General features: G+C 45.8%; 3 protein-coding genes and 1 pseudogene across 7 annotated transcripts; 2 read left to right on the top strand and 2 right to left on the bottom strand.

Annotated features, from left to right (window-relative positions):
• Window positions 1-928: 928 nt before the first annotated feature.
• On the bottom strand, window positions 929-2,389 carry LOC120708113 (protein DOG1-like 2). Its single transcript, XM_039993227.1, has one exon. It carries the CDS (start codon window positions 2,037-2,039, stop codon window positions 1,170-1,172), a length of 870 nt encoding a protein of 289 aa, XP_039849161.1. The 5' UTR covers window positions 2,040-2,389; the 3' UTR covers window positions 929-1,169.
• Window positions 2,390-7,716: 5,327 nt separating this feature from the next.
• On the top strand, window positions 7,717-8,474 carry LOC120708112 (tubby-like F-box protein 9; the record flags this gene model as incomplete). The annotated part of the gene is made up of 1 exon (XM_039993226.1): window positions 7,717-8,474. A coding segment is annotated over one exon (573 nt), but the record flags the coding sequence as incomplete, so codon positions are not given.
• Window positions 8,475-8,735: 261 nt separating this feature from the next.
• On the bottom strand, window positions 8,736-14,470 carry LOC120708111 (annotated as a pseudogene).
• A 1,998-nt stretch (window positions 14,471-16,468) lies between these two features.
• On the top strand, window positions 16,469-21,630 carry LOC120708109 (plant cysteine oxidase 4-like). Of its 5 annotated transcripts, none has more exons than XM_039993223.1 (7): window positions 16,469-16,733; window positions 16,921-16,986; window positions 18,223-18,457; window positions 19,091-19,254; window positions 19,388-19,538; window positions 20,740-20,940; window positions 21,033-21,630. In XM_039993223.1, the coding sequence occupies exons 3-7, from the start codon at window positions 18,358-18,360 to the stop codon at window positions 21,155-21,157; spliced, it is 741 nt and encodes a 246-aa protein (XP_039849157.1). In that variant the 5' UTR covers window positions 16,469-16,733; window positions 16,921-16,986; window positions 18,223-18,357; the 3' UTR covers window positions 21,158-21,630. The 5 variants fall into 5 exon arrangements, with proteins under 5 accessions (XP_039849157.1, XP_039849156.1, XP_039849154.1 ...); XM_039993222.1 differs by having other exon boundaries at window positions 16,469-16,855; XM_039993221.1 differs by having other exon boundaries at window positions 16,518-16,733; window positions 16,838-16,986; window positions 21,033-21,541.
• Window positions 21,631-26,236: the final 4,606 nt, after the last annotated feature.

The following is a 26,236-nucleotide window of genomic DNA, read 5'->3' as shown; positions in this document are numbered from 1 at the left end:
GAAATATGATTGCATATATTTACTTTTGGTGGTCTCACGTTGAGCTCGACTGACCATATGATGGTGGGGCGGTCCTGTAGTTCGAGGCGGGGAGGGGAATGGTTGGCATGTATAGTCCGACGGGGCAAATACGTGCCGTGTTGGTTAGGTCCACCTTGCAAGGTTAAATCGGATCGATCCGCCGTACGTCGCATCTCGGATATGAGCACCTTGATCACAGCACTGCATCGTAGTAATGTGATGGAATTTTAACGTATATGTGGAATGAAATGTTAAGATTACTAATTGATCTTCTATTATGTTTGTTTTAAAAAGGGTTCTGCAAATGGCTAGAGGATATTAATTTATATAGAATGTGAGCTAAAATATTGAAAGTAAGGATCCACCTTTAGACGCTTTTCTGCAAACAACTCACAGCCAAAAAGCCGTGCATGTCTAGATAATGGGCTATGTATACCCATAGTCGGGTAAGTCTTGCGGAGTATTAGTATACTCAGGGTTGTGGCTCAAACTATTTCAGATCAGTATGAGGTAGACTTCTGCCCTTGTTGTGCTAAGTTCATCCAGTTTGGCGCGGATGGTTGGGAGGTGGCCGGACCAGATGCTTAGTCAGTGCTAGTTTCCAAATCACACACCCGTGGGCTGAGTGTGTGATTCGATACTGTGTTTTATGTAGTATAGTCGTCAGGTTTCCTATATCGGACCTTGTTTTAAAATAAAGTTACTCTTGTATATTGTTATGTAATTAAATCAGGTTTGTAGAACTTAATGTACTATACTCGGTATTGTAATCATATTTTTATGTACTCGTCATGTTTGTACTGCCTGCGCTCACCTTCGCGTGGGACTACTGGTGTTTGTTTCGATCGGAATGTCGGTTTCGAAAGGACTGTCAAATTAAACCGTTAAGCCAAATGTGCCTGATGTATTCAAATGATGGCCATTTAGCTTAATTTGAGTTTTAATTTGGCGGTTCTGTCACAACACATGCATGCAAGAGCTTTGTACAGATCAATGGAGGATAGTAATATGTACTAGCTAGGGCGATCGATCTATAAAAGAACGAAGATGGCGGTACTAGAGGTGGTTGTTTCAGGGGTATAGACACGGGGACGGGAGGATGCTGCAAGAAGGGCAGCAGGCAAGTGTGAGGAGGAAGGGCGAGCCTGTCATGGGGTCCGGCGGGCGGCGGCGGCGGCGCTGTTGGCCATCACGGCGCGCGCCTGCTGGGCGGCGGCGCCTTCCGTGCGGCGGGTCCCGTCGCGGACGGAGAGGTGCAGCTGCTTGGCCGCCGCCAGCATCTCCACCGCCTGCCGCGGCGTCAGGATCTCCGTGGCCATCGCCCGCACCGTCTCCATCCGCAGCGCGTCGGCCTCCGCCACCAGCTGCGCCAGCCCGGCCCTGTAGCTGCTCAGCGCCGCGTCCACCTCGGCGTCCACGCCCCCCGGCCCGGCCACCCCGAGCCTCCCGAACGCGCCGTCGCAGCCGGGCGCCAGCTGCGCCGCCGCCGCCGTAGCCGCGGCGCGCTGGCGCACGATGGGGAAGAGCGGGCTGTCCGCGACGTCCTCGTGCAGGGTGGCGAGGCGGCCCGAGAGGGCGTGCTCCTGGTGCAGCGTCCGGCGGTGGAGGTCGTTGACGAGCACCAGCTGCCCGGGCGTGATCCCCATCCTGCCCCTGGGAAGGGGCCCGCGGCCGTTGACGAACTCCTCGACCTGCGCGCCCAGGCCCTCCCCGGAGAGGTTGTAGAGCAGGCGGATGGCGAGCGCGGGGCGGCACCCCCCGAGCCAGAGCACGGACCTCTCGAAGGCGGTGCACCAGGGCGGGGCGACGAAGGCGGTGCCGTCGCCCGGCGACAGCGCGCGCCGGGCGGCGGCGTAGTCCTGGTACCCGAGCAGGCACCGCGCCACCACGGCGCGCAGCTCGGCGTCGGTGGCCCTGCCCGCGGCTGCATTGGCCGACGCGGCCTCCAGCTCGGCGAGGCCCGCCTCCTGGCCGGCGATCCACCGCCGGTACAGCGCGACGCTCGGCTCCGTGCCCATCCCCGCCGAGGTGTCCGTGCTTGGCACCTGGACTCTGAGTGATGATGAATGGTGATGACCAGCAAGCACCTGGGCCTCTCTGTTCCCACTATATGTAGTACTAGTACCCCTTCCTGTTCTGACCTTTCCCTCGTCTCGGTTAACGGCTGACACTGTACTGAAGGCTGCTTGTTTGATCCTTCAATCTGGTTCGTCCGATCTTGCTCATCTGTTTCTCTGCACTCTGGAATAGGAAGGAGTAGGAGTATGTATGTATGTAAGCAGGGACGGCGGGGATGCGCATGCATGCGAGTGAGGAGGGCTTGTAGCCTATCTGATGTGGATCTCTATCTGATGACGGGTACATACATGGACCCTGCTGCTCTGCTGTGGATTTGATCATCCTCTATCTGATGACGGCGACGAAGCCTTTTGGGAAGCAAGTGGACAGGGGAGATGTTTTCCCGTGGGCGGAGGAAGAGAACCGGAGGCCGGAGCGCGGAGGACGGGGCCCGGGGGGGATGGCAGAGAGGTGCAAGCCGGAGACGTGCTCACAGCAAGGTAGCAAAAAGCCGGTGCATGCCGCGGAGAGCTTCCTCGTGCAGGTACGGCCGTTTCGTGTGTGCGTCCCGCCTGGCTCTGGCTCTGGCTCTGGCTCTGGCATGGACAGCGACGCGCGCGTGGCTCCCGGCTTGGATTTTGTCCATCGGTCTCCACTTCCGCTCGATGAATTTTAACTGGTTTCCTTTTCCATAGATGGCATGTGTCGACTGTCTAGTCGTCTCGTCTGTACATGCCAGAATTAGTGTACATGCCGTCATGCCGTAACAGTCAGTCGTCGGATAAATTCATGGCTTTCCGCATCCATGGAGTTGACGAGCTGTACTGTTGCAGGATAAGAAGATAGTATTTTTTTCTATTTAAAAACAGTTTTAACCTTACTACTAGAATGGCCAGCCAGTTAATTGTATGAAGGTAATTTACTATTTCTTTTGTACAACCCATTGATGATCAAAAGATCTAAAATTATTCGTATTGTAGAATTTTTACAAATTTAATCTATTTGGGAAATAATTTGTTTATTTTCATACAACCAGTCTTAGGTCATAAATTTGTGCATGAACAACGTCTAATAAATGGATCACCCTCCAACAATCGTAGCCAGCAAAAAACAAAAAGAAAACATAAATAGCCATAGTAGCAATGCTTAATAAATACATTTCTCAGCAACCAGTCTTCTAAAGTCGGAGAGTATTGGGAAGTCCCTATGGAGGTCAGAGAAGTTCCTATGAACCGTTTGGTTGCTTCTCCATTTTTATTTTTATTTTTTATTTTTGCATTTTGCATTTTGATATATTTCTCCATCATGTCACAAAATCAACTATCTATGAAGAAATGCCATTTCCCCAATTGTATTATATAAGCCTCCGGCACTTGTCTCGAGTGGTCAATATTTTTCCTACTATGACTGGCATTTTCCAGCAGTTTTTTTATCAAATCCCTAAGGCCAATCTCAGTGGAAGTGTCATAAGAGTGTCATGGAAATTAAATTTGCTAACATGTAGCAATAGTATGAGGAGAGAGAAGAGATGCGTGTCATAAAATCTAAGAGTGTCATCATCATGACACTCCACTGGCGCAATTTTTAAGATTCCAGTCTAGATAACTGTGTCGATGACACTACCACTGTGACGGGCCTACATATTTCCACTCAGTCTTATAATTTGAAACGAAGAGAGTACTATGGTATGCCCGATAGCTTAGCAATGGCGTGCCGCGTGCGCAAAGGCTGTTGTGCTCGCTGAAGATTGTGGGACTCACATGTCCAAAGTACCTAAACCGCTCAAAAATACTCCCTCCATCCTAAAATAAGTATAATTTTAGCATTCAAATTTTATCCCACAAAAATTGTAGTTTTAGCTTGTAATGAGATTCATGAGATCTATCTCATTAAAGCAATACCAAGTACCAGGAAAGCATTTTATAGAAAAACACATAGAGCCAATCAAATATTTGTAGATACTATTTTTCTAGTTCTAGTGCATATGTATTCATTGGGGATCTAGAAACCAAATAAATAATACGATTTTCAATTACAATTGCTAGAAATAGTTAGGGGTAGCAAAGTTATTTTTTTGGATGAGTAATGCGTCTGAAATTTTATAAAATAACACTAGGAGTATTTCCTCAGGACACTCGGGCTATTATAGTTTTTTTGTTATTAATAATTTTCTTTTGAGAGGGGCATGTTAATAATAACTTTTTTTTAGAAACATGTTAATAATAACCGGGACCGATCATATGGGCGGCCTTCGCCTAATAACTCGATAATAGGCAGGCCGCTGGCTCGTTCCTGGCTGCTTCGGCCGTTGGCCAAGGCCCAATATTTTTCTGGCTTCCCGGTTTCCGCGTACGGCCCAAGCAGTGTGTCAAGTGCGTCCAGAATCTTAGAAATTGAGTTCTCTGTTGCACAAACAGCAGGGACACAAACATGTAGAGAGGAAGAGTTCTTTATGTATTGTTTTTTCATTCACTAAGTTACACGTGATGAGTTACACCTGATGAAAGAGACTTTTTATTTATAGTAGTGTCGGTGTCCTGACCCGAGGGTCCGGATCCCAACTAGTGAATGCTGTGTGTTTTCTCATCTCAGATGTTGATGCAAGAGGCAACACAGTAACACACGGGTTTACCCTGGTTCCGGCCGCGGGGTCGTACGTCCAGCAAGAAGGTGTACGAGGGCACTGTATTATCTTGCACCCGGAGTGCTTGTAGTAGGGGGTACAAGCGAAGCGAGAGAGGGAGGGAGGCTCCCAAGTCTCTGCTAGAAGAGGGGTTGCGAGTGGCGAATGGCGAATGGCGATGTTGGGACTAGAAGCGAGTGCGTGTGCTCCGAGCGGTGTAATGCCTAGAGAGCCGACCGACCTAGGTGGCGATGACAGCTAACGTTCCCCTTGAAGGAAGCCCGCCTCTCCTTTTATAGTCACAAGGAGGGACGGTGTACATGCGTAGGGGAGTGTGGAAGTCGTTGTTTTCCCCCGAATCGTGGGGGTGCAGTGGTCGAACACTGTAGGAAGTACACTGTGGGGTATGGCATCGGGCATTGCGGTCGTCCTGGGCGTCGTCTTGACATCGCGGAGATCGCGCCGGCGTCCTGCCAGCCCCAGCAGGCGGCGTGGTCGTCGCTGTAGGGTGTACAGTCCTCCAGATGTGGCGTGGTGGTGTTCCGTGGGCCATGCAGGTCAGGGTCTTGCGTGCACCAGCGGTAGCGGGGCACGTGGCGATCCCGGACCCCCTAGACGGAGTGCTGGCGCGTGCACTAAGAAGGTCCGAGGGTCGCGTGGAGGTCCCAGACCCTTCGAGGAGGGAGGTCCGGGTCCCCGGGCGTTAGTGCTGGGCATCCCACCCCGAGGGGGCGCGTGGCGACACCGGACCCCTCCCCGAGCAGGAGGCGGGTCCGGGGGCCATACGTGTGATGAGGTGGAGTCCGGACGTCCGGAGTTGGCGGAATAATAACGGGAGCAGTGCCGAGCCCATCTCGTCCCGTGTCGCAGGTTCCACAGTGTTGCCACAGCGCCCGGGATGGCAGAGCAGTGACCGGAGTTGGCGGATGGGACTCCGGTCACAGCCACTGTGGGGAATGGTGGCCTGACACTGTCTATCCTAGGCGCTGTGGAGGAGTGGTTGGCACCTAATGCCTCCGTACGATGGGCAGGTGAGCGGCAGGGCCGTTTGTCTCTTATACGTCGAGGGGTGGCCTCGAGCGAGACGGAGATGTTTTGCCCGCTCGAGGGCAGATTCGCTACCCTCGAGCGAGGCAGAGACGCGAGGTGCAGTTGAGGGTCTTGACGGGAGCCCTCGAGCGAGGCGGAGATCGCCCACGACTCCGAGGAGGGTGCGAATGGGCCGCATGCTGGGCTTCTTTGAGTCCTTTCCTTTCTTCCAGTCTGGAAGGAGGCCGTGGGCCTTCGTGGGCCCAGTTGGCTTAACGTGTGTTTGCGTTTTTTAGTGTGACCTTAGTACCCCGATTAGGACGTCCCTAATCGTGGTACCCGACAAGGAGGGTGGCTCTCCACTTTTCATTAATTTGGCCACCATTTCATAATCAGGTTCTGTTGTTTTAACTATCCTGAACACAGAGCTTATAGTGTGTATGGGGGGATAAAGTAGAATATTTTGTTCCAGTTGAACATAGAAATAAGAAGTGACATTCATATCACACTTTTGGCAGGTAAAGATATACCTCAGTCCAAAGACATCATCATAAGCTCGACCTTTGGCTGCCTGTACCTCAATCTAATACTACCTACCAAGCTGTCAATTTCCAAATGCCATTTTTTTAGGATGAGCCTTCTCTGCAGTACCGTAGAAGAATTGCTTCTCTTTTTAGGCAAATCTCGAGAGTAGGGTTATAAACTTATAATTGCGGCTAGTTGCGCCAGTTAAAAAGACGACTAAACCTCGAATGGATGATATAGGACTGCATAGAAATGTGCGGGTAAACTCGCCTCACGCCTTACAAACATTTCTTTAAAAGCAAATCAATTCCTACCTAGCTCCCGTATTCAGGGACTGGTGCTCTCTCTTTCTCTCCATCTGAAGATTGCAAAAGCGTGATGTATACAGCGAACTACAATATTATTCAACTCTTTGAGTGATGTATATATAGCCTCGCACTGTCTTACCTTACGCATCCATCAAACTACGGTTCTGTTTGTTTAAGCGTCTGAAAGTTTTTACTGCTAGAAAGCTCGTAGCAAGATGCTTCTAGCTTTCAAGAGCATTTGCCCTTTGAAGATCCCGAAAACTAATTGCCCTGTTCGGCTGGGCATTTATGGTTGGCTGGGCTGGAGCTCTGTTCGCCAAGCAGCCCCAGCCGGGCCGCGCAGCTCACCCAGCCGTTGCTCAAACGGTAAGTGCAGGTGTGGCTTCGCTCAAAACGGAGTACTATATACGTATCCGTCTATCTCGCAAATTCTACGAGAAAAGGTATTCGTGCGGCGCAACGGAATCTCGGATTTCAGTCCATTTGTCTCCGCTATCCACCGGCGAATCGTGGATTCTGCCCCGCGCACGCACTCTCCGGTTGCATTCTTTCTCATCACGCGTGCCCGCCGGGCGCCGGCGTCTCGCGTCTCGCGATGCCCCCGTGGCGGTGGCGCCGGCGCCGCCACCCTCTCCGCCGCCGGAGCACCTTCCTCGGAGCCCGCGAGGCCGCTCGCCGGAGGCAACGCGAGGGTCTCACCGGAGGTCCCCGCTGGGCGTAGAATCTTAGATGTTAGCTATCACAACATTGCTGAAACAATAACATTTCAAGAAATGGCTTTCAACTTTATATATTTATATCTACTAATTAATATATTCTCATGGTTATATCACCTAGTTTTTTTTTCATCAGACAAGATGTGCATGGCCAGATTGCCTTGTATACATGTTTTCTTTAGTTCTGAAAATGGTCACATGCCATGCTTCTGCATAGGTAATTCCTTCTAATTGCCTGCAGTTACAACTTTACCCGCTATCTATAATTCTTTCAGCAGGATATCATGTAAGATGCTCCTTTTGATGTGCTTTACACAATATTGTCCAAATGGCCCCAGATGTAATATTATTTTGACCTCTAATTCTAACTGCATATTAGAAACTACCTTCATCTGCGATAGGTGAAAATAGGTCAAACACCCATGTGCTATATTGATCAAGTAACTGCACTTGTAGGTCTGACTTCAAGAGAACAAAGTTCGTCATTTATGATCAGCAGCCACAATATGAAGGTGCTAAGTTGCCAAGCAGCAGATGCCGACGCTGGTTTGCAAGCAAACAAATAAACCCACTCGTTTCCACTGGCATTGTTGACACTGGAGAAGTGTCCTACGAATACAATCTTCTCAAATCAAGAGGACCCAGAAGAATACACTGCAGTGTCCAGTGCCCTGCCACTGATGGTACCATGCTAGATCCAGAAGAGGCTAATCAACCCAGCACCCCTTTGGTGTTGTACAATAAGCTTCCACGATGGCATGAGCATTTGCAGTGCTGGTGTTTGAACTTTCATGGCCGGGTTCTGGTTGCCTCTGTGAAGAACTTCCAGCTTATTGCTCCTGCGGGCACCAGGGAGCCATGGGGTGTTCAGGATGACGAGACGGCGATACTTCAGTTTGGAAAAATTGAGGACGATGTTTTTACGATGGACTATAGGCAGCCACTGTCCGCATTCCAGGCATTTGCGATCTGCCTCACCAGTTTTGGCTCAAAGTTGGCTTGTGAATAGGTGTCTATGCATTTTATCATCCTTCTGAATTTTACGGATAGCCGTCAACAGAACTAGAATGCCTGCTGATTCTAGAGAAAGGGAAAATCAGTTCATGGTCTCCCTATCAGTTTACTGTAGGTCTGTAAGGGACATCTTCCTCTATTCTGACGAGAGTGGTCCAATAATGAGGTTTGATTAGATCAGATGGCAGCTTTCGAGAGTCTCTTTGTGTATTTGTCCAGAATGGTTTTCTCAGTTCTCATCGACTCTGCACTGTGCACTTTGCAGTCCATGGAACCAGTCAACTTCTATTAATACCTGGGTGGACCAGCTCACAAATTTTATTTTTCCGGTTTTCTAACTAGTCAACTTCTGTAATTAGGCTCCATGGACCGAGCGCAGCTCGCAAATTATAATTTTTCAGGCAATCTCATGTCACTTCGAATCTAAAATATGAAACAAAATGGGCTCCAAACTCCTGACAATTCAAAAGGTAAATACTAATAGAAGGAAACTAGCAATCCATGATTTCGAGTGAAGAACTCGACATATTCAACAATGTGATGATCATTGAGGTCAATATGCTTGAAGCATGTTACACATTGTATCCCTTTACCAAGGGGGCGAAACTCTACGATCAGGACACCTCCATTTCTACGCTTTGAGAGTTGTCGACTTGATCACAAGCGCCATCGCTGTCAGAGCTTGCCTGCATTCAAAATAAAGAACACCGAATCATTCAGGCAAGGTCCAGCCTCCAAGGGGACGGGACCCCGATACAAATGGTTACCGGCGGAGGCGCGGTCTGGCTTGCGCTCCATCCGAGCAGCCGGCCGACGGCGTCGGCGAACGCGCGGTTCGCCAGCCTCCTCTTGGTCCGGGCGACGGACCCGGCGTGCTGCACGAGCGCGGCGCAGCCCGCGAACCTCTTGCCCGCCCTGGCGCCGGTCCCCTCGCACACCAGGCACAGGAACTGCCCCTTCTCCCGCTCCGCCTCGTAGAATCCCCTCAGCGCCGCGTCGCCGCCCAACAGTTCGCGGAAGAACCGAGCCGCATTGCCTCCGGGCTCATCCTCCTCATCGTCTTGGATCTGCGCTTCGAAGAACGCGCGGCAGGACCTCACGGCGGCGACCTGCGGGTGCAAGGGGATCGCTGTGACAGAACCTCAAGTTAAAAGCTTAATTAAGCGTAATTGACATTATTTGAACGCATCAAATGCATTAGCTTAATTAAGCATAACTTAACAGTCTGTTTTCAACCCACAGGCCGATCGAAACACACCAGAAGTCTCGCACGACGGCGAGTGCAGATGGTACCAGCATAATACAATTTTACAAAATAGTAAACAATATTAAGATATTTACAAAATGACTTTTACAAATTAAAGTTCACATAATAGATAATATCAGCGGGAGAGAGAGTCTAATCTGAGGAAGATTTTAATTAGAAACCAACTGAAATAAATTGAAATAAAACGATAGCTACGGAAACGTGAGGACGTCACATCGAGTCCACCGATGTGAATCCAGGTTAGCTCCTATGCCTGAAACAGGGTAAACAACAAACCCTGAGTATACTAATACTCAGCAAGACTTACCCGACTAAGAGTATACTTAGCTCATTATCTAGACATGCAAGGCTTTTGGCTAGTGGGTTTGTTTTGCCAAAAACATCTAAAATAAATCCTTAAGTTCAAAATTTTAGCTCCAAATTATAACAATAAATTGGCTAAACATCTATGATTTGCATATCTATAGCAACCAAGGTGGAAACATAATTAATTAGATAACATCAACATTTAGCAACTCGTTTGGTTTCATTTCCTTATTACGATGTGACTCGAAGATCAAGGTGCTCATGTCCGAGAGCGACTGACGGCGAATAGATCCGATTTAACCTTGCAAGGTGAACCTAACCAACACGGCACGTATTAGCCCCGTCGGACCATACGGACCAACCATTCCCATCCCCACTTTGAACTACAGAACCGCCCTATATACATATAGTCAGCCAGGCTCAACAAGATACCACCAAAAGTAAACATATGCATCCCAATTCTCCGCGACTACCCGACTCGCCCTAAGGGGTGCTGATGAAGTTATGTACTTTCGAAACAAGGCAGTACTAGGCTTACCGGTTTCGACTACCTCCTACTCCCGGCATGCGGTTAGTACAGTTCAAACATGATCAGCAGGGCCAACAACGGTACGGTCTTCAATCGACACAGACGATGCTAAGACACCAGGAACTCTGTCCTGTTGCCATACCTATATCTCATCATCATTCCCTCGTCCGGTCTCAAATTTTCATTCATTCCATATCGTATTCCATATCTCATATACTGGAATATAAAGATAACTATAAATCTCGCGAGTAACCAGAAATTACTCGACTTTTGCCCTATAGCTCGCGAGTGACAGGAAATCACTCGACTTCTACCGAGACTTATTTAAGCATAGCAGTGCTATCGACCTATTCATACTAGTATAAGACAAAAGGAACCTAAGGATCATGCAATTAAGGTTCCAAGCAACTCCTAACAATATAATGCACAAGTAATACACATATAATAATTCATAATTTAAAATAGTGGGTTATGCACCGGGGCTTGCCTGGGATTAACACTGAATCAGTGTTAGTTAGATGATACTCGCTTGGAAAGTACCTTCCTTCGGTCATGCACATCGGGATCCATTCATCCATCTTCTAGATGTGTCCACCATTCACCGTCTTCTGACTCGGCTCCAAAATCATGTACTTCATCTCCATGCGTTGTACATCTAGCGTACCTAAATAAGATGCACCAATGCGGATGTCTGAATGCATGGCAGTGTAGTAGATGATACAGCAAAAAGGACAAGCGAGGCTGGCACAATGTCACGATTGCATGGACACGAGCATAATGCCATGTAATGCGATACGATTAAAAGAAAGACATGACTAGGCAATCATTTATCGAGAAAACACAACAAACAAACTCAAAGGCAATTGGGTTGGTGCTGAAATACTAGAGTTCATTTAATTTATTTTAGCCTGAAGTATTTCCTTCTAGAAAGTATTACTAAACCTATTTAGAAAAGACAAGCAATACGATAAAAGCAAGAATGATTAAACTAGAACTTGATGTAACAAGCGAGCAAGCATAAGCAAGGTAAATAAAGACAAACCACATTATGATATATCAGATTTAATATAATTTATACATGAACAAGAATTTAATAACTGAATTTATCATTCAGTACAGTATTATAAAGAAGTTTGCACAACTAGAGAGCAGACACAGGCAACATACAGAGAGATGCTTATCAATAGTTGCATCAACTCTACACTAGCTTAACACACAAGCACTTCATACAACCAACAGGTCAGAGGTAATTAAAGTGTTTCAAAATTTTGTTAGACAGCCCATGAAAGCTAGCTCCGATGACTAATCACCAGTCATGACATCATAGGTACAAAACAAATGTTTATTTTCTTCTAAACCTAATATCCATGTTCTTAATATTAAACAAGCCTATTATGAGGTAAATTAGTAACTCAGGATATGAAATTCTTACCTTAAACTACAAACATTATCACTAGTTTACCATGAAATTGCTAAAGCATTTGAATTATTACAACTTCATTTAAGGAATTATTACAAATTATCCACATAAAGCATTAACAAGCAATTATTGTTTTCCCACAAAACATTAAACTAAAGCATGTCATTTTATCTACCCAAAGCATATATCTAGTCGTGAGGAGCATAAAATAATAAATTTCGTCACTTATGGTTCAAACTATAATTTACTAGGCATTAAACAAGTTTAGCACATTTTCTATTTTTACACCTTTCTATTATTCATAACAATTTATTAAGCACTATCCAACTTAAATCAATAACTCAGTCATACATGCATAAATAATTCTGAAATTTTTACCACATAACATACATCACATGAATAACCTACCATAAAAATTTCACAGCAAAAAGGAGCAACATAATTACATATATGATTTTATCCCTAACAATCATGAATAAAATTCTAAGACAATATTTTCCTACCAAAACATGTCATATTATAGGTTCATTGCATAGATCTAATCACAAGGATTCCAAAACATCTTTATTTTATATTTTATGATTTTTCCATGATTTACTATGTATTTTCAAAGTTTACAGCCACTTAAACTAATATTTAAATTAGAGCAAAAACTATTTAGAAACTGAAGATCAACCTGTAAGAAAAGTTGTAGATCTTAGAACAAGAAATCCAACAAATTTTAGTTTGCATTTTTCTGATTTTTCTATGATTTACTATGATTTTTCAAATTTTCAGCCAATTTATTGCAAAATAACCCTTCGCAGCACTATTCATATGAGTCTACGGTTGTGCAGATAGGCCCCTGAACTTGTTTCAATTGTCGCACAAGGTCCCTGGTCGCGATTTTGAAGCAGGGGAGAAAGGGGAACGGCGATTCCGGCCATGGGGGGCTTGCTGGCGGCGAGGGAGGGGTGGAGGAGCATGAGGGCGACGAGGACTACCTGTAGGTGGGCTTGGTTGGGGTTGGGGGCGATCAGAGAGGGCCGGCGATGGGAGCAGTACCACGGGCGGCGATGGCGGCGGCGGTCTCGCCGACGGCGAGGCAGGTCGACGAAGGGGAAGCCATGGGAGAATTCATCAGGGTCGGACGGAGTAGGGGCGCTCGGCGGCGCGGCGCAGGGGCGCGTGCGCGCGGCTCGCGGCGAGCAGCAGCATGCCGGCGGCGGCATGACTCGGGAACGGGCGCAGAAACAATGTTAACGCGCAAGAACGAGGAGAGCATGGGCTTCGGCGAGTCAAGGAAAGTCGATTCAAGCCGTTGGTTGTCGAAGATGATGGCCGGAAGGCGGAGTTCGACGGCGGCCTGAGTCTTGACGAAACTTTAATGGAGGCCGATGGTGCTGGTGTTGATTCCGACTAGGGAGAGCTCGGCCGGGCTGGGGTTGCGGGAGGAGGTGCGGTGAATGTGGTGCGGCTCCTTGCGGAGTGAATCGGGGCGCGGTGGCCCAGGATGGCCGGAGCGGCGATTGCAGCGGCTCTGCTCGAGTTCAAGCATGTGCGGGAGGAAGCAGAGAGAAAGAGGAAGGAGAAGGGAGGTGCCAGGGAGGGGATAAGCTCGTGGATGCGGCACGGAGGGATGGGCGCGGCGTGGGCGGCAGCGGCGTGGCGAGTAGGCAGAGGCCCGACGGCAAGCGGCCATACCGCGGTCGGTGCTGAGCACAGGAGAAGGTACGAGAGAAGAAAAAAGAGGATGACAGGTGGGGTCGGTGAACAGTGACCGCAAGGAAATATCTAATCCAAACAACGTTACTTCGAATTAAACCAAGACTTCACCATGTCATGATTTAGATGCCTAAACAAAAATTTGAGTTTGGTTCTTTTTGGAACTTGTTCAAGGATAATAGATATGTCAATTTGGTATTCAAAATAAATTTTTAACATCAATTTGCTACTTTTCATGTTTATGCATTTTTTTAATATTACGTAACTGTGGAATTACATAACTCTTACTAGGAAACATTTTAAAAGGAAATTCACATCACATGTATTAAAATGCTAGAAAAAAATTGTTTAATAGCTTTATACATGAACGGTTAGTGCTAATGATCATATTAAACAGGTGATTAACACCTGGGGTGTTACAACCGCCGCTGTCACTTCGACCGCGGGCGGGCCCCAGCTCCAGCTCCAGGAGTCGGCTTCCGCCAGGTCCGGAGGTGGGGGGGGGGGTCGCACGGCCACGGAATGTCGGGCTGCGGGCTGGCGGATCCCGTGGCGGCCGGACGGGGCGGCGGGGCGCCGAGAGGTTCCCACCGCGCGAGCTCGCCGGCGAGACGCTCCTGCCGCTTGCGCTCCTTGCGCTTGCGGCGCTCCTCGCGCTTGAACGCCGTGGACTTGGCTGGCCGGAGGGATTGCGGGTGGTGGCTGCTAGGGTTTGGGGCGGGGGAGAGGAGCGGAACGTTTCGTTCGGTGTCGGACTCCATAGCCGGGGCGGCGTGGACGGCTGCGGATCGGGTGTCGGGCCCGTCTTTCCTCGTCAAGCCCGGCGGTGTGACTTGAGATCCGGTGCAAGACACGGGCGCTTGTGTCAATGTCTTGTTCATTCCCCGAGCACCTGTAGCTCTCATGTCTATTTGAATGTGTTCATTTGGCTCATTCAGCTCGTCGTGCTGAATAATGAATGAGGCTAAGCCTCGCAAGGGATTGAGAGAGAACTCGGCTTCGCTTTGATGAGCTAAGGAAAAAGCTGGAAATCATAAGGATCACACGCGGCATGGTGAGCCAAGGAAGCAATCCGAACAAGCCAACACTGTTTTGGGCTCAAGCCTCAAGTCATGGCTCAAGCACATGTCATCAGACAATAATAGCTATGCGCCAGTACAAACGTTTTAAAAAAAATGCACATTAACAAACGCACAATGGAGCATGTCACTGTGATGTCTACCTCGGCGCCTCAAGCTCCAGGTCTCAGGTCCTTCTACGCGTTCAAGATTGACAAACAAATTCATGAGCAGTCTGTGGTGATTTCGTCAATCTCGAAGATTTGACGGCTTAGTCTTCGAAAATACTCATAGAAGTAGGGTTTGCGTACGTGTGTTCATAAAGGTGTGAGTGTGCATGCGTCGTGAGTGTCTACGTTGTACTGTGTAATCTAAAACAAACTAATGAGCTATTTTACCCCCTGGTATTGCTGCCATTTTCATGACAGTCACGTGCCAACACCACGATGACTAACTTCGCCTGCCAAGGATCATGACATACCTTTTTTCTCATTTTTGTTAAAAATGACAATGATACTGTTATTATTATATAATCTCAAATATGGATCGCCAAGATACTTTCGGGAAGTACATGGCAGACACAATCTCACAACAGAGCGCACTGCACTCCAGATTCGACGTTCCCCTCGGCCTCGTGGTGTTGACTGTTTGACCCCCTCGGCTGCAGTAGTGCGCCATCCCGATTCGACGAACCGGCCCGGCGGCCGGCGGGGCCACGGAGGCGGAGCCGGAGGTACGGGTGTCGCCGGCTTGCCGCTGGGGCCGAGCGCACATTTTCGCCGTCCCGGGCGCCCACGTTCAACGAACGAAGCACGTCCGCCCCTTTCCCTCGAATCTCGATCCCACCTCCACTGCTCCACAGATCCCCGGCGCCTGGCGGCCCAACCAGAGGCCGCCTGGCCGAATCCCACCTCCACTGCTCCACAGATCCCCGGCGCCTGGCGGCCCAACCAGAGGCCGCCTGGCCGGCCGGGCGGCCGGCCGGCCGCCCGCCACCCGAGGCGGGGCGCCACGACGCAGGGCTCCTCGCCGTCCGTTTCCGCCGCGCGACACCTGTTCGCCCCCGCGCACGCGCTGCCGCCGGCTATTCTAGCTCGGCATCGTACCGTGTGCTCCACTCGAGCCGCTCGCCTAGATGCCAGATGCCATGTCGTCCTCTTTTCCACGAGCAGCGGGCGGGGAGTGGGGTTCGCTTGCCGTATGGGAAGGACGGGGCGGCGGCGGGCGCGCCCTGGACGAGGCCCCGCCCGGTGGCCGGCCGGGCTGGACCGCTGGATGGTAGTGGTGGTGCGGCCACGGCCCACGGCTGCACGAGGAACACGTTCGGATTGTAAAATAAGCCCCGACAGGTTCCACGTGGCCCAGCGTTTGTGTTGGGTTTGGATCCATGCTGCCCGTGACCCTCTGGCCCCATTCGGGTTTGGTCCCACATGTCATGGACCGACACGCTGGCTGCCTCCCAGTGTGGGCTCACGTGCCGCACGGCCGCACCCGCCCTGCCCCCACGTACGCCACCCACCGTTCCCCTTCGGCGTACGGGGGGGCCCGGGGCGCGGGCGGCGGCGGCTACTCCTGGACCGGGTCCTCGGTGCGCCACCTCGCCGACCTGCTCGGCCTTCCCCTCTCCCAGGCCCGCAGCCGCATGCACCGCGCCTACGGGAGGACCGCGATCCCAGACCGGGCCCCGCGTGTCATGTTACCGGCGTGGGCGGCGCATGTCGACCGGTACATGGCACTTGGCCTCTGCTGGCCTCCGCGCCCGCGCCGCTGCGCGCTGGGGCCCACACCGCCACCACCTAGTACACTCTCGGGCTCTCGGCTCATAAAAAAAAAGATGACGCAAGAGCAGCAGAAATTGCTTCCGGCTCTCCATCCTTAATGACCCGTTTCGGGCCGGGGCATCCTTAAACTCGCGTCTCCTCCCTCCGCGTCGTCCCCCACCCCAGAGAGCAGTAAGCCCCTGCCCTACCTCCCCGACGCGCGCGCCCCCCATGGCGAGGCGGCGCTGCTGATGCCGCGCGGCGTCGGATCGGGCGCGGCGGCCACGAACCCTAGCCGCGTGCGGAGGCGCTCGCCGATCCCCCGACGCCCAATCCGCCGGCGCGGATCCTCCCCCGCGAGATTCGGGGCTCGTCTCGTCTCGTGCTGCCTCTAGGTGAGGTTCTAGCCCTCTGGGTGCGTTGAGGGGATCTGCATCCGTTTGCGTGTCTTCGCAACCGCACAGCCCATACTCGAGCAGCTACCCACTCGACTGGCCAGGTGCCCAGCCCCCTGAAGGTAGCGTGCGTGCGTGGCGTGGCGTCGATACCGTGCGCGCGCGCTGACGCTAACCCTGTCTGCAGACGGAGCGGCGGTTCAGTGACCACCGCCGTGCAGCAAGGGAACACCCGAGTTCACCCGGCGGCTAGGTATTGGCCTCCCCTGTATCCTCTCCTTGATGATGTGTCCTTAGGTTAGTCGATTAGTTGATGAGGGATTTGTTTTCTACACCAGAGTATTGGGCTAACCAACGCTACCATCTGTATTAATAACCTGATCAAGCACTTCCTGAATTATGAACTTCTGTTTTGTATCCTTCCAGTCAACTAACCATATGATTTTTGTATCCTAGCCTGATTTAAATTATTATGATTAATGCGGTGAATGTGTCTTGGTATAAATTGAATGTTTTTTTTTGGGAATTCGTCTGCGTGTTGTCTAACTGAATGTTTTTTTTGGCATTCGGCTGTGGGTTGTCTACAGCCATAGGAATTTATATATATGTGCCACCATTTCTGGGCACGTGGATGGATCTGTCTCGTTTTTTTTTTGTCATTTTTGGTCTAATGCAATCCTGCCGGTATGGTCTTTGGCTAAATGCCAACCATGTCACAATAATCTTTACAATGATTTTGATCAGAGATGGGTGTTACATGGTTAATGAATAATGATGATGGTTTGTAGTGGTAGTGATTGTGCTCCTGTGGTCTTTAGCTGAACCTTGGTCGTATATTTCAAAGCGAGTGATTGCACCTTGTACTTGTAGGGTGATCATCAGCTACCCAAGAGCAGTTGTTAATTTATATGCTCTTGGAGTTTTCCATTTATTTTTCTACATGAGACCTTTTGTTTTTATCCTCATGTATTGTTGTTTTAGAGATTAGTATTTTCGTTTATTAAGATAGCCGGCACAAATATGTGCCTAAAATCTATAGAAGTTATATTTTGTTGACTGGAGGGGGGGGGGGGTTATAGGTTAACCATCTTCCAGAATAAAAATGTGCTCAGTGGTGCTAGCTTTTTGGTGTATCCTCTACAGGTGGGAGAATGGTGTCAATTTAAAACAACCAAATCTCTGTGGTATCTACTGGCTTGTAGACTTGAATGTATAGCAGCTCCTACTATGAATGATATTGCAGGATAATTTAGTAATTCATATGATCTTGATTTGTGGTTGCCTTTTTACTTTGCAGTCTACTTAATTCTCATCCCATCTCATACAAAGTGCACATTTGCTATACCATTCTCAAAAAACCACACTGTATATGATTTACATATCAATCAATCTGTTGAATTTACCATAAGTTCCTTTTTTGTTCATAATCTTTTCTTTGAGGAGACTGTCCTGGGCAATCTCATGAAATGTACTCTTGTTACTTCGGCAGGTGCAAGGATAGGCATGCTTGAACAATACATCGGCGGATCGATTGAGCTGTATTTTAGTCTTCTGGTTGTGGATTGAAGTAGAGGTGAAGAAGTTTGACAGTTGGTATCTTTTCAAGAATACATTGAAGTGCAAGATGCCAAAAATAAAGAATCTCTCCAATGCGTGTAAAGTATCATTTTCTCCAGACGGGCCTATATCTGAAGAGGCACTTGAGAGAGTCCGTGCACTGTTAGGTGAGTCAAATTTAACTCGAAATCAGACAGTAATCATTTCTATTTACTCTTTTTGGAAGTCTATACACACTTGTGGCTCTGATGTCAATTTTTGGTGGCAAACTGTCTAGTTTCTTGATGGTGCAATTCTTGATCTCGTCCTTTGTATGTTTCTTTCTAAACAATGTTGTTTCTATAAACAGTGATATTTTCCACTTTTCCTGTTTATATCAATAGCTTTCAGTTACTGGCAATATTCACTTGATCTAGTTTGTTTTTTCAGTGGGTCAGCTTGATTATTACTCCATGAATATCTTTGCGATACTCCAACCCTCTGAAAATAACTGATATAGCAACTGAATTCAACTATTACCCTCTGAAAATAACTGATATAGAAACTGAATTAAACTTTTGAACTTTAACTGCAAACATGCATGGGTGTGCATTTTAGAGATTTTACAAAAATAATGCAGTGCCGGTGTTGCCCTTTAGCTGGGTTAATTTACATAGTTCAGGAATGTGTTGTTTTACCTGCATGTCTGATATAAAATTGCTGTTATAGACTTTATTTCAGTTCGATATAGAGTTCAGATTGGTTCTTATGACATAAAACCATGAGCAGACATGAAGTATCACTCATGTTCCTTTTCACAGATGAGATAAGGCCTTTAGATGTTGGCCTAGATAATGAAGCACAAATTGCACGCAATTGGAATAGTTCTACACGTCCATCCAATGGGAGACGGGGACGTAATGGGGCGAACCAGTTCACTGCTCCAATCAAATATTTGCACATTCACGAATGTGAAAGTTTCTCTGTAAGGTCTCTTGTCCATTCATTATTTCATTTTTCTTATGTTAACTATGTGCGGCTTTCAGGAGGATAGATAAATTGGTCCCGCTGTGGTGCTCACCGTTCAGTATTTACTAAATGTACTTGTGATTTTGCAGATGGGTATATTTTGTATGCCACCTTCTTCAGTTATTCCACTTCATAATCATCCTGGAATGACTGTACTTAGCAAGCTTCTTTATGGAAGACTACATGCTGAATCCTATGATTGGATTAACGTACCTGATCATCCAAGTGATCAATTACAAGGTGTGTTCTGTCATTTGAATTATTTCCTTTGTTCCGTGTGCCATTGTCTATTGCTTTTTTTTGTCCATGAGAATATGCTTAATGGAAGCACAAAGTTAATAGTTTTGATAAGATAATGAAAACACAAACATTGCAGTTTGAAGGTGATACATTTGTCCCTAAAACTCACAATCTTTTGTTTCTTGCACATCGTTGTGTTTATTGATTGGATAAAATAGCAATCCAAGGATGTGTCAAACTAATGTCAAGTGCAACGATGTCACAAACTTAAAATTATAGTGCATAAATTTATAGATGCCAAGAACAGCAATGTGGTCAGCACCAAACTAGGAGATACTTGGTGGCGCTGCAAAAGAAGAAGTAGGCACCTAAATTTTAGCCAATAGGACCCAGATCGTACAGACCCACATCTCTGGCCACCTATCATATGAGGGTGCGTTTGGTTTCTCACAGACACGCCAGGCTCCAGGGATGCAGAAGAATGGTGTTTGGTTGACTGGGTGAAGGCACGCGCCTGCCTCTCAGCCAACGTTTCTCTGGAGCCAGGCTCGCGGGATGCAATATATTAGTAAGTTAGTGATGGTATTAGGAAATTATTAGCATATTTTAAGGCATATTAGTATTTTTCGAGGTAGATTAAAACATAAGATGTTAAAACAAGTACTATACAACCTATTCAAACAAAATAATTATAACCTTAGTAAAATTTTCTTTGTAATTCAGTTTAATATCATAATATGACATATGCTAATGCAGCCAACCAAACTGCTCTTGTACTCATCTTGTTCAAATCAATCCAGTCAACCAAATTTCAGGTTGTTTCATGGCCCTGTGCAAGACAGACTCCCCTGGACAGGGAATCAAACGCGCCCTTAGTAGGCCTAGGCTATCTCACATGTTGCAGGATGTCTAGCCAAAATGAGGTTCTCCATAGTTCAGGTCTTTCATGTTTACAATGCATAAGCATTACTTTCATTTTTCTTCAACTTATTTAGCTTAATTCCTCTGTATTTTTTGTATCGGACTCGATTCCATTTGAACTGGCGTCACCAAGAATGGCTTTGATTTGCTAGAAAAACCAGTATCATCCACCGAAAACTATGTCGGCGGCTGTTCATTTCTACTCTACCACCTTATTTTCCTTTTACCCCTATGTTAGCCTGTTACCGGCAGTTCAGAGTTTGTCCATTGAAATTTGCAGCAAGACCAGCAAAGCTTGTCAGGGATTGTGAAATGACTGCACCAGAGACGACCATTCTTTACCCTAATAGAGGTGGTAACATCCACACTTTCAGAGCCATCACACCTTGTGCTCTCTTCGACGTCCTTTCTCCACCATACTCTGCTGAGGACGGACGGCATTGTTCTTACTTCCGAAAGTCTCTAGTGAATCAACAACCTGGTACATGGAGCCCTCGCAACTTCAGTTCTCAATTTGTATGTTTAATGCTCATGCCGAGGTTTCTGACCTTTGTTAAATTTTTCCCCTACCAGTTGTTTTGCCTACTGAGATAGATAGCTCACAAGTAGTCTGGTTGGAGGAGTTGGAGGACCATCAGCCCCCAGAAGGCTTTGTGGTCGCGAGAGGTCTGTATAAAGGCCCTGTAATAAGGAGATGATTTGGTTGGAGCATCGTATCCAGCGAACTATGAATCACCTGAAAGAGGATGCAGGCTTCTAGTATCCATTGCATGTGAGTTCTAGTATGGCAAGCACCAAATGGTCATTGTGCAGTCCATGGTTTACTTTGTACATGACAAAGTGATCTGTGATAATTTAACAGCAACTTTACAGAACAAGAATGGATGTTTATGATTTGATCAGAACTTTAATTATGTGCCGCACCGCTGTAGTATCTCTGACCTAGATATGGAGCTGTTATCAGATCAAGACCGTGGCGTACATACTTTTGAGCTTAGTCTAGCATATCAGTTGTCATGCTGTACTAAGGATATCCATGGAACATGCTTTTTCACTTGATGGCGTGGGGGCCCCATTTTGTCTCCCGGCGTGTAATAGCATTATTAGTAGTTTCTGGGATCTTGTCTATACAGTTTGGAAAAAAAAAAAGTCGCATGGCTGTCCTTTATCATTCCCCCTTTTAAGTTCCGGTTTCGTCTATTGACAACACTTTCATTGAAAATGTTGCCCATTATGCACCCTAAGTCATGGCATCGCCCTTGTTCCCCGTTAGCGATTGATGTTTGTTTGTGTCTCCTTTAATTTATGCTGTGATACTATGTTACTGTGCATTGGTGTTTGATTCGTTCCCATAAATAATTAATAGAACATCTTAGAACATAGAAGTCACTCCTGTTTCAAATTCCCTGCCTTTGAGATATTTCGTGTAACAGCAATCATGTTTGTTACAGATTTACAGTTATGTACTTATGTGTAGATTACCAAACTTTTGGTTAAAAAAGATTGTGGAGTCAAGATCCGCAAAACGATACACAAAACTAAAATGGACGGACGCAGAGATTGTGGAGTAGGCCTTGCTCGACAGCCCAAACTGCAGCTCTGAAAGATAATCGTGAGGCGAGAATTCATCCGGGCGTCTGGATATTGAGGATCGAGCGAGCAAAGTTTTACCGTGTGTGGCCCTTCTGATCCCTTGAATTCGGTTGGGTCTGTGCCCTGTGGTGATATGATGGAGCTCAAAAAAATTGCAATGGTATATCTCAGAGCTTCGAAAATTGCAATGGCACGGATAAAAAAAACCTAGTAGTGGACATGGTATATGTAGCAAGAGTTCAGGCCCAGGAATCAGGAAGAGTAGTAGTTTGGAAACCACACGATCCATATGATATTTACAGAGCATAAGAAAATATCTTTAGAAACCAAAAATAAAAAAGGCACATGAGCCTTCTAGCTCAACAGCACTACAATCCACTCAGGACCCTTATCCAAAAACCAATAGACTAGTCATCTCAGTGCACGAAGTCAAGACCGAACACGACTGATGTGGGTAGCACCTCGCCACTTTGGTAAACAGACGCGCACTATATCCAGATAAATTCTAGTGCCACCGGTGTCTGACATCAGTTTATGTCTTTCTTTTAAATAAGAACTAGCATGTATAGGACGATAAAAATGTTATGCTTAATAGTTCTCGATAGAAGTCGAGTGACTTCTTGCACTCGCGAGATATAGGATATTTAGAAATCGAGTAATTTCCAGTTACTCACGAGATATAGGTTATATACTGATCTACAGTACCTGAGTTGTTGAAATTGACATGGAAATATGAGACCGGGCGAGAAATGATGTTGATGTATAGATATGGTAGCAGGACAGGGTTCCTGGGTGTCTTAGCCCCGTCCGAGTCGATTGAGGACCGTACCGTTGTTGGCCCTGCTGATCATGTTTGAGTTGTACTAACCGTATGCCGGGAGTAGGAGGTAGTCGAAACCGGTAAGCCGAGTACTGCCTTATTTCGAAAGTACAGAACTTCTACCCACCCCTTAGGGCGAGTCGAGTGGCCGCGGAGAATTGGGTTGCATGAGTTTACTTTTGGTGGTCTCTCGTAGGGCTCGGCTGACTATATGCAGGTGGGGCGGTTCTGTAGTTCGAGGCGGGGAGGGGAAAGGTTGGTGCGTGGGGTCCGACGGAGCTTTTGCGTGCCATGTTGGTTAGGTCCACCTTGCAAGGTTAAATCGGATCGATTCGCCGTCAGATGCTCTCAGACATGAGCACCTTGATCTTCGAGTCACATCGTAGTAAGGAAGTGAAACGGAATGATATGATAAATGTTGATATTTCTTAATCAATTGTGTTTTCACGTTGGTTGTCATATACATGCAAACCATAGATATTTAGCAAATCTATTGATTTAATTTGGAGCTAAAATCTTGAAATCAATGATCTACTTTTAGGTGCTTTTTCTGCAAAACAAACTACCAGCCAGAAAGCCTTGCATGTCTAGATATGTGGGCTAAGTATACCCATTAGACGGGTAAGTCTTGCTGAGTATTAGTATACTCAGAGTTTTGTTGGAAAAATGATTTCAGGACCCGCACACGTAGACTTCTGTCCGTGTTGCGCCAAGTTCGTTCGACTGGACGTGGATGGGTGGAACGTTGAGTACCCAGGCGCGTAGCTTTGGAGTGTATGGAATTGCACACTCGTGGGCTGAGTGTGTAATTCATTTCCGTTCTTATATATTGTAGTGGCAGATTCTATGTTTATCAAAATTGTATAAAAGGCAGATACACTTGTATAATATTATGTATTTCGAACTCGGTTTGTAAACTAAATGTTTCAGAGCATTTGATGTTTGTATTTTTAAGTATTGTGTTGTGCTCGTACCATCTGCGCTCAACTTCATGTGTGACTACCGGTCTTGTTTCGATCGGGCCGTGGGTTGAGAAAGAATCGCCAAATTAAGCCATTAAGCTAATGCGTCTGATGTGTTCAAATGACGGCCATTACGTTTAATTTAGAGTTTTAATTTGGCAGCTCCGTCACATTTTAGTTCTGAAATTATTTATTTATTGGTTGTATTTGATATTCACCCTTAAGTTTTCTTCTTTTTCTAATTCTAAATTTATCTATTTATTAATCATACTCAGTATGGACTCTTTGGTCACATATCCTAATTTTTATTAATTTAATTCCAAAATGAGCTATTTATTAATTGTATTTGATATGGACTCTTAAGTTACTCTATACCGTTAGCTAATCATATTCAATATGTACTATTTTATCACGGGCTAATTTTTCTATTCTTTTATTATGAATTTAGGTATTCCAATCATATTCATCATGTACTCTTTGATCAAGTCCTAATTGTTATTTTTTAAATACCAAATTTAGCTAGTTATCAAGGACTCTTAATTATTAATCAGTTTTGATATGGACTCTATAAGTTAGTTTAGATCGTTAGATCTTCATAAAATCCAATAACATATATTTTTCTCCTTTTTAGATAATTTTGAGTAATTTTAGACCCTCTCGGCAGACATGGTGACTTCTAACACTGAATCCGTTGTCGCCTTTTTGCCTTGTTATTGGTCTTGAAGTTGCATTAGGATTTTCGTCATCTTTAATCTACAAATTTGCTAGCTACTTCCAGTAATGTTATGTCATGTCATTCCCCTTGTGCTTGCAAACAGAAAGCGTTGAAGGTGGCCAGTGATATAAGGATAATAAATAGGAAGATACATGATGCTAAGTTTTTTTATGAACTTTGCCAGTTTGTTAGGTTGGTTGGGTAAAGTTGTCCACTCGGTGCGAGTATTTGACTCAGCATAGATGCTTGTATTTTCTTTAAATTTATGCTAGGCATTAGCAATGATATCTTAAGCGTGCACAGCAAGTCTCCTAAAGTAACTTTTCTTAATCTCAAGATCAATCGGCTCAGTCTTTCCGAGAGTGCACATAGAGTAGTGTCAAGCGCATATTCGTAGAATTAATTAATCGTCAGCATATGTGTGCGTCTGTGCTTTTACTTTGTTTTATAAAATTATTTTTTATAGCTGGAGGATAAAATCAAATAAATTAGTTTGTAAAAGAGAATCATAGGCAGCCGAATTCCATATCCATCTATTTACGTAAATGCTATTGACGTGTATTACATAAGGTTTACACTAAAAAGGTAGATTACACGTTGCTAGTAGAAGAATGAAGTTACGTAAATTAGAACCCATCTGAAGTCCGTATCTTTGCAATTTCTAAATTGGTAATTTAGCATCAGATATTTCTAAATTGCTAATTTAGTATCTCATACCATAATAAGCTTCTCATACTAAATGATATGAGATACAAATTTACTTCTTTTAAAAATTCTAATTGTCTAGTCGTATTTGATATGGACTCTTTAAGTAAGTCTAGATCCATCGTATTTGGTATGGACTCTATGAGATAGTTTAGACCGTTAGATCTTTATAAAATCCAACGGTTTAAATTCTTCTCTTTTTTAGATTAACGTGAGAATTTTTTTGTCCTTTCGGCGAACGTGGTGGCTTCTTCTAACACTCAATAGCGCAAATAGCGTGGGTAGCTAGATATTTGATATTTTCTATATCACTGCTTCTATTCTAAATTATTAGTCACTTTATTAGGTACATATTATCTTTGTTCTAATTGAAACTAATCTAATTCAAATTAAATTTATATAAAATAGTACCAACATCTATAACGTCAAATTAGTTTCATTAAATCTATCATAAAATATATATTTATAGTGTATTTTTTTGGCATTATGAAAATTAATATATTTTACTATCCTGGTCAGTGAATAGAAATGTTCCACTTACGACAAAACTAAACTTGTAAATAATTTTGAATGGATGTAATCACATTTGTATTCTACTCTAAAAGAAATTTATGCCAATAGCATTGTTTGTGACATCATTGTATTTGTTTTGTCCCAATATCCTAGACGAAGGTAGCATCTATGTTTTTTCCCACCATAATATTTTGTGGCATATAAATTTTTAGAATACCTCACATAGAAACATATTTTTGGTATTATTGAAAGGAATATAAAAATTAAGCTTTCAATAGAAATATATTTGTTGGTTGACTGGTAGTGAATATTTTTGTCTAAAAATTTTAGTTACGGTTAAAAATTACTCTTATTTTTTTAAGAATAAGATTTAGATGAGTGACTTAATATACACTACCCTGAGATCATTAGAATTAGTTTTTTAATATTAGTCAAAAACTTAATGAGTGGTGGATGCATTGTCTTCATT

Source organism: Panicum virgatum, chromosome 5K (assembly GCF_016808335.1).
Source record: "Panicum virgatum strain AP13 chromosome 5K, P.virgatum_v5, whole genome shotgun sequence".
Lineage (NCBI taxonomy): Eukaryota > Viridiplantae > Streptophyta > Magnoliopsida > Poales > Poaceae > Panicum > Panicum virgatum.
The sequence above is the reverse complement of the archived record's forward strand: the minus strand, read 5'-3'. Positions and strand labels throughout refer to the sequence as shown.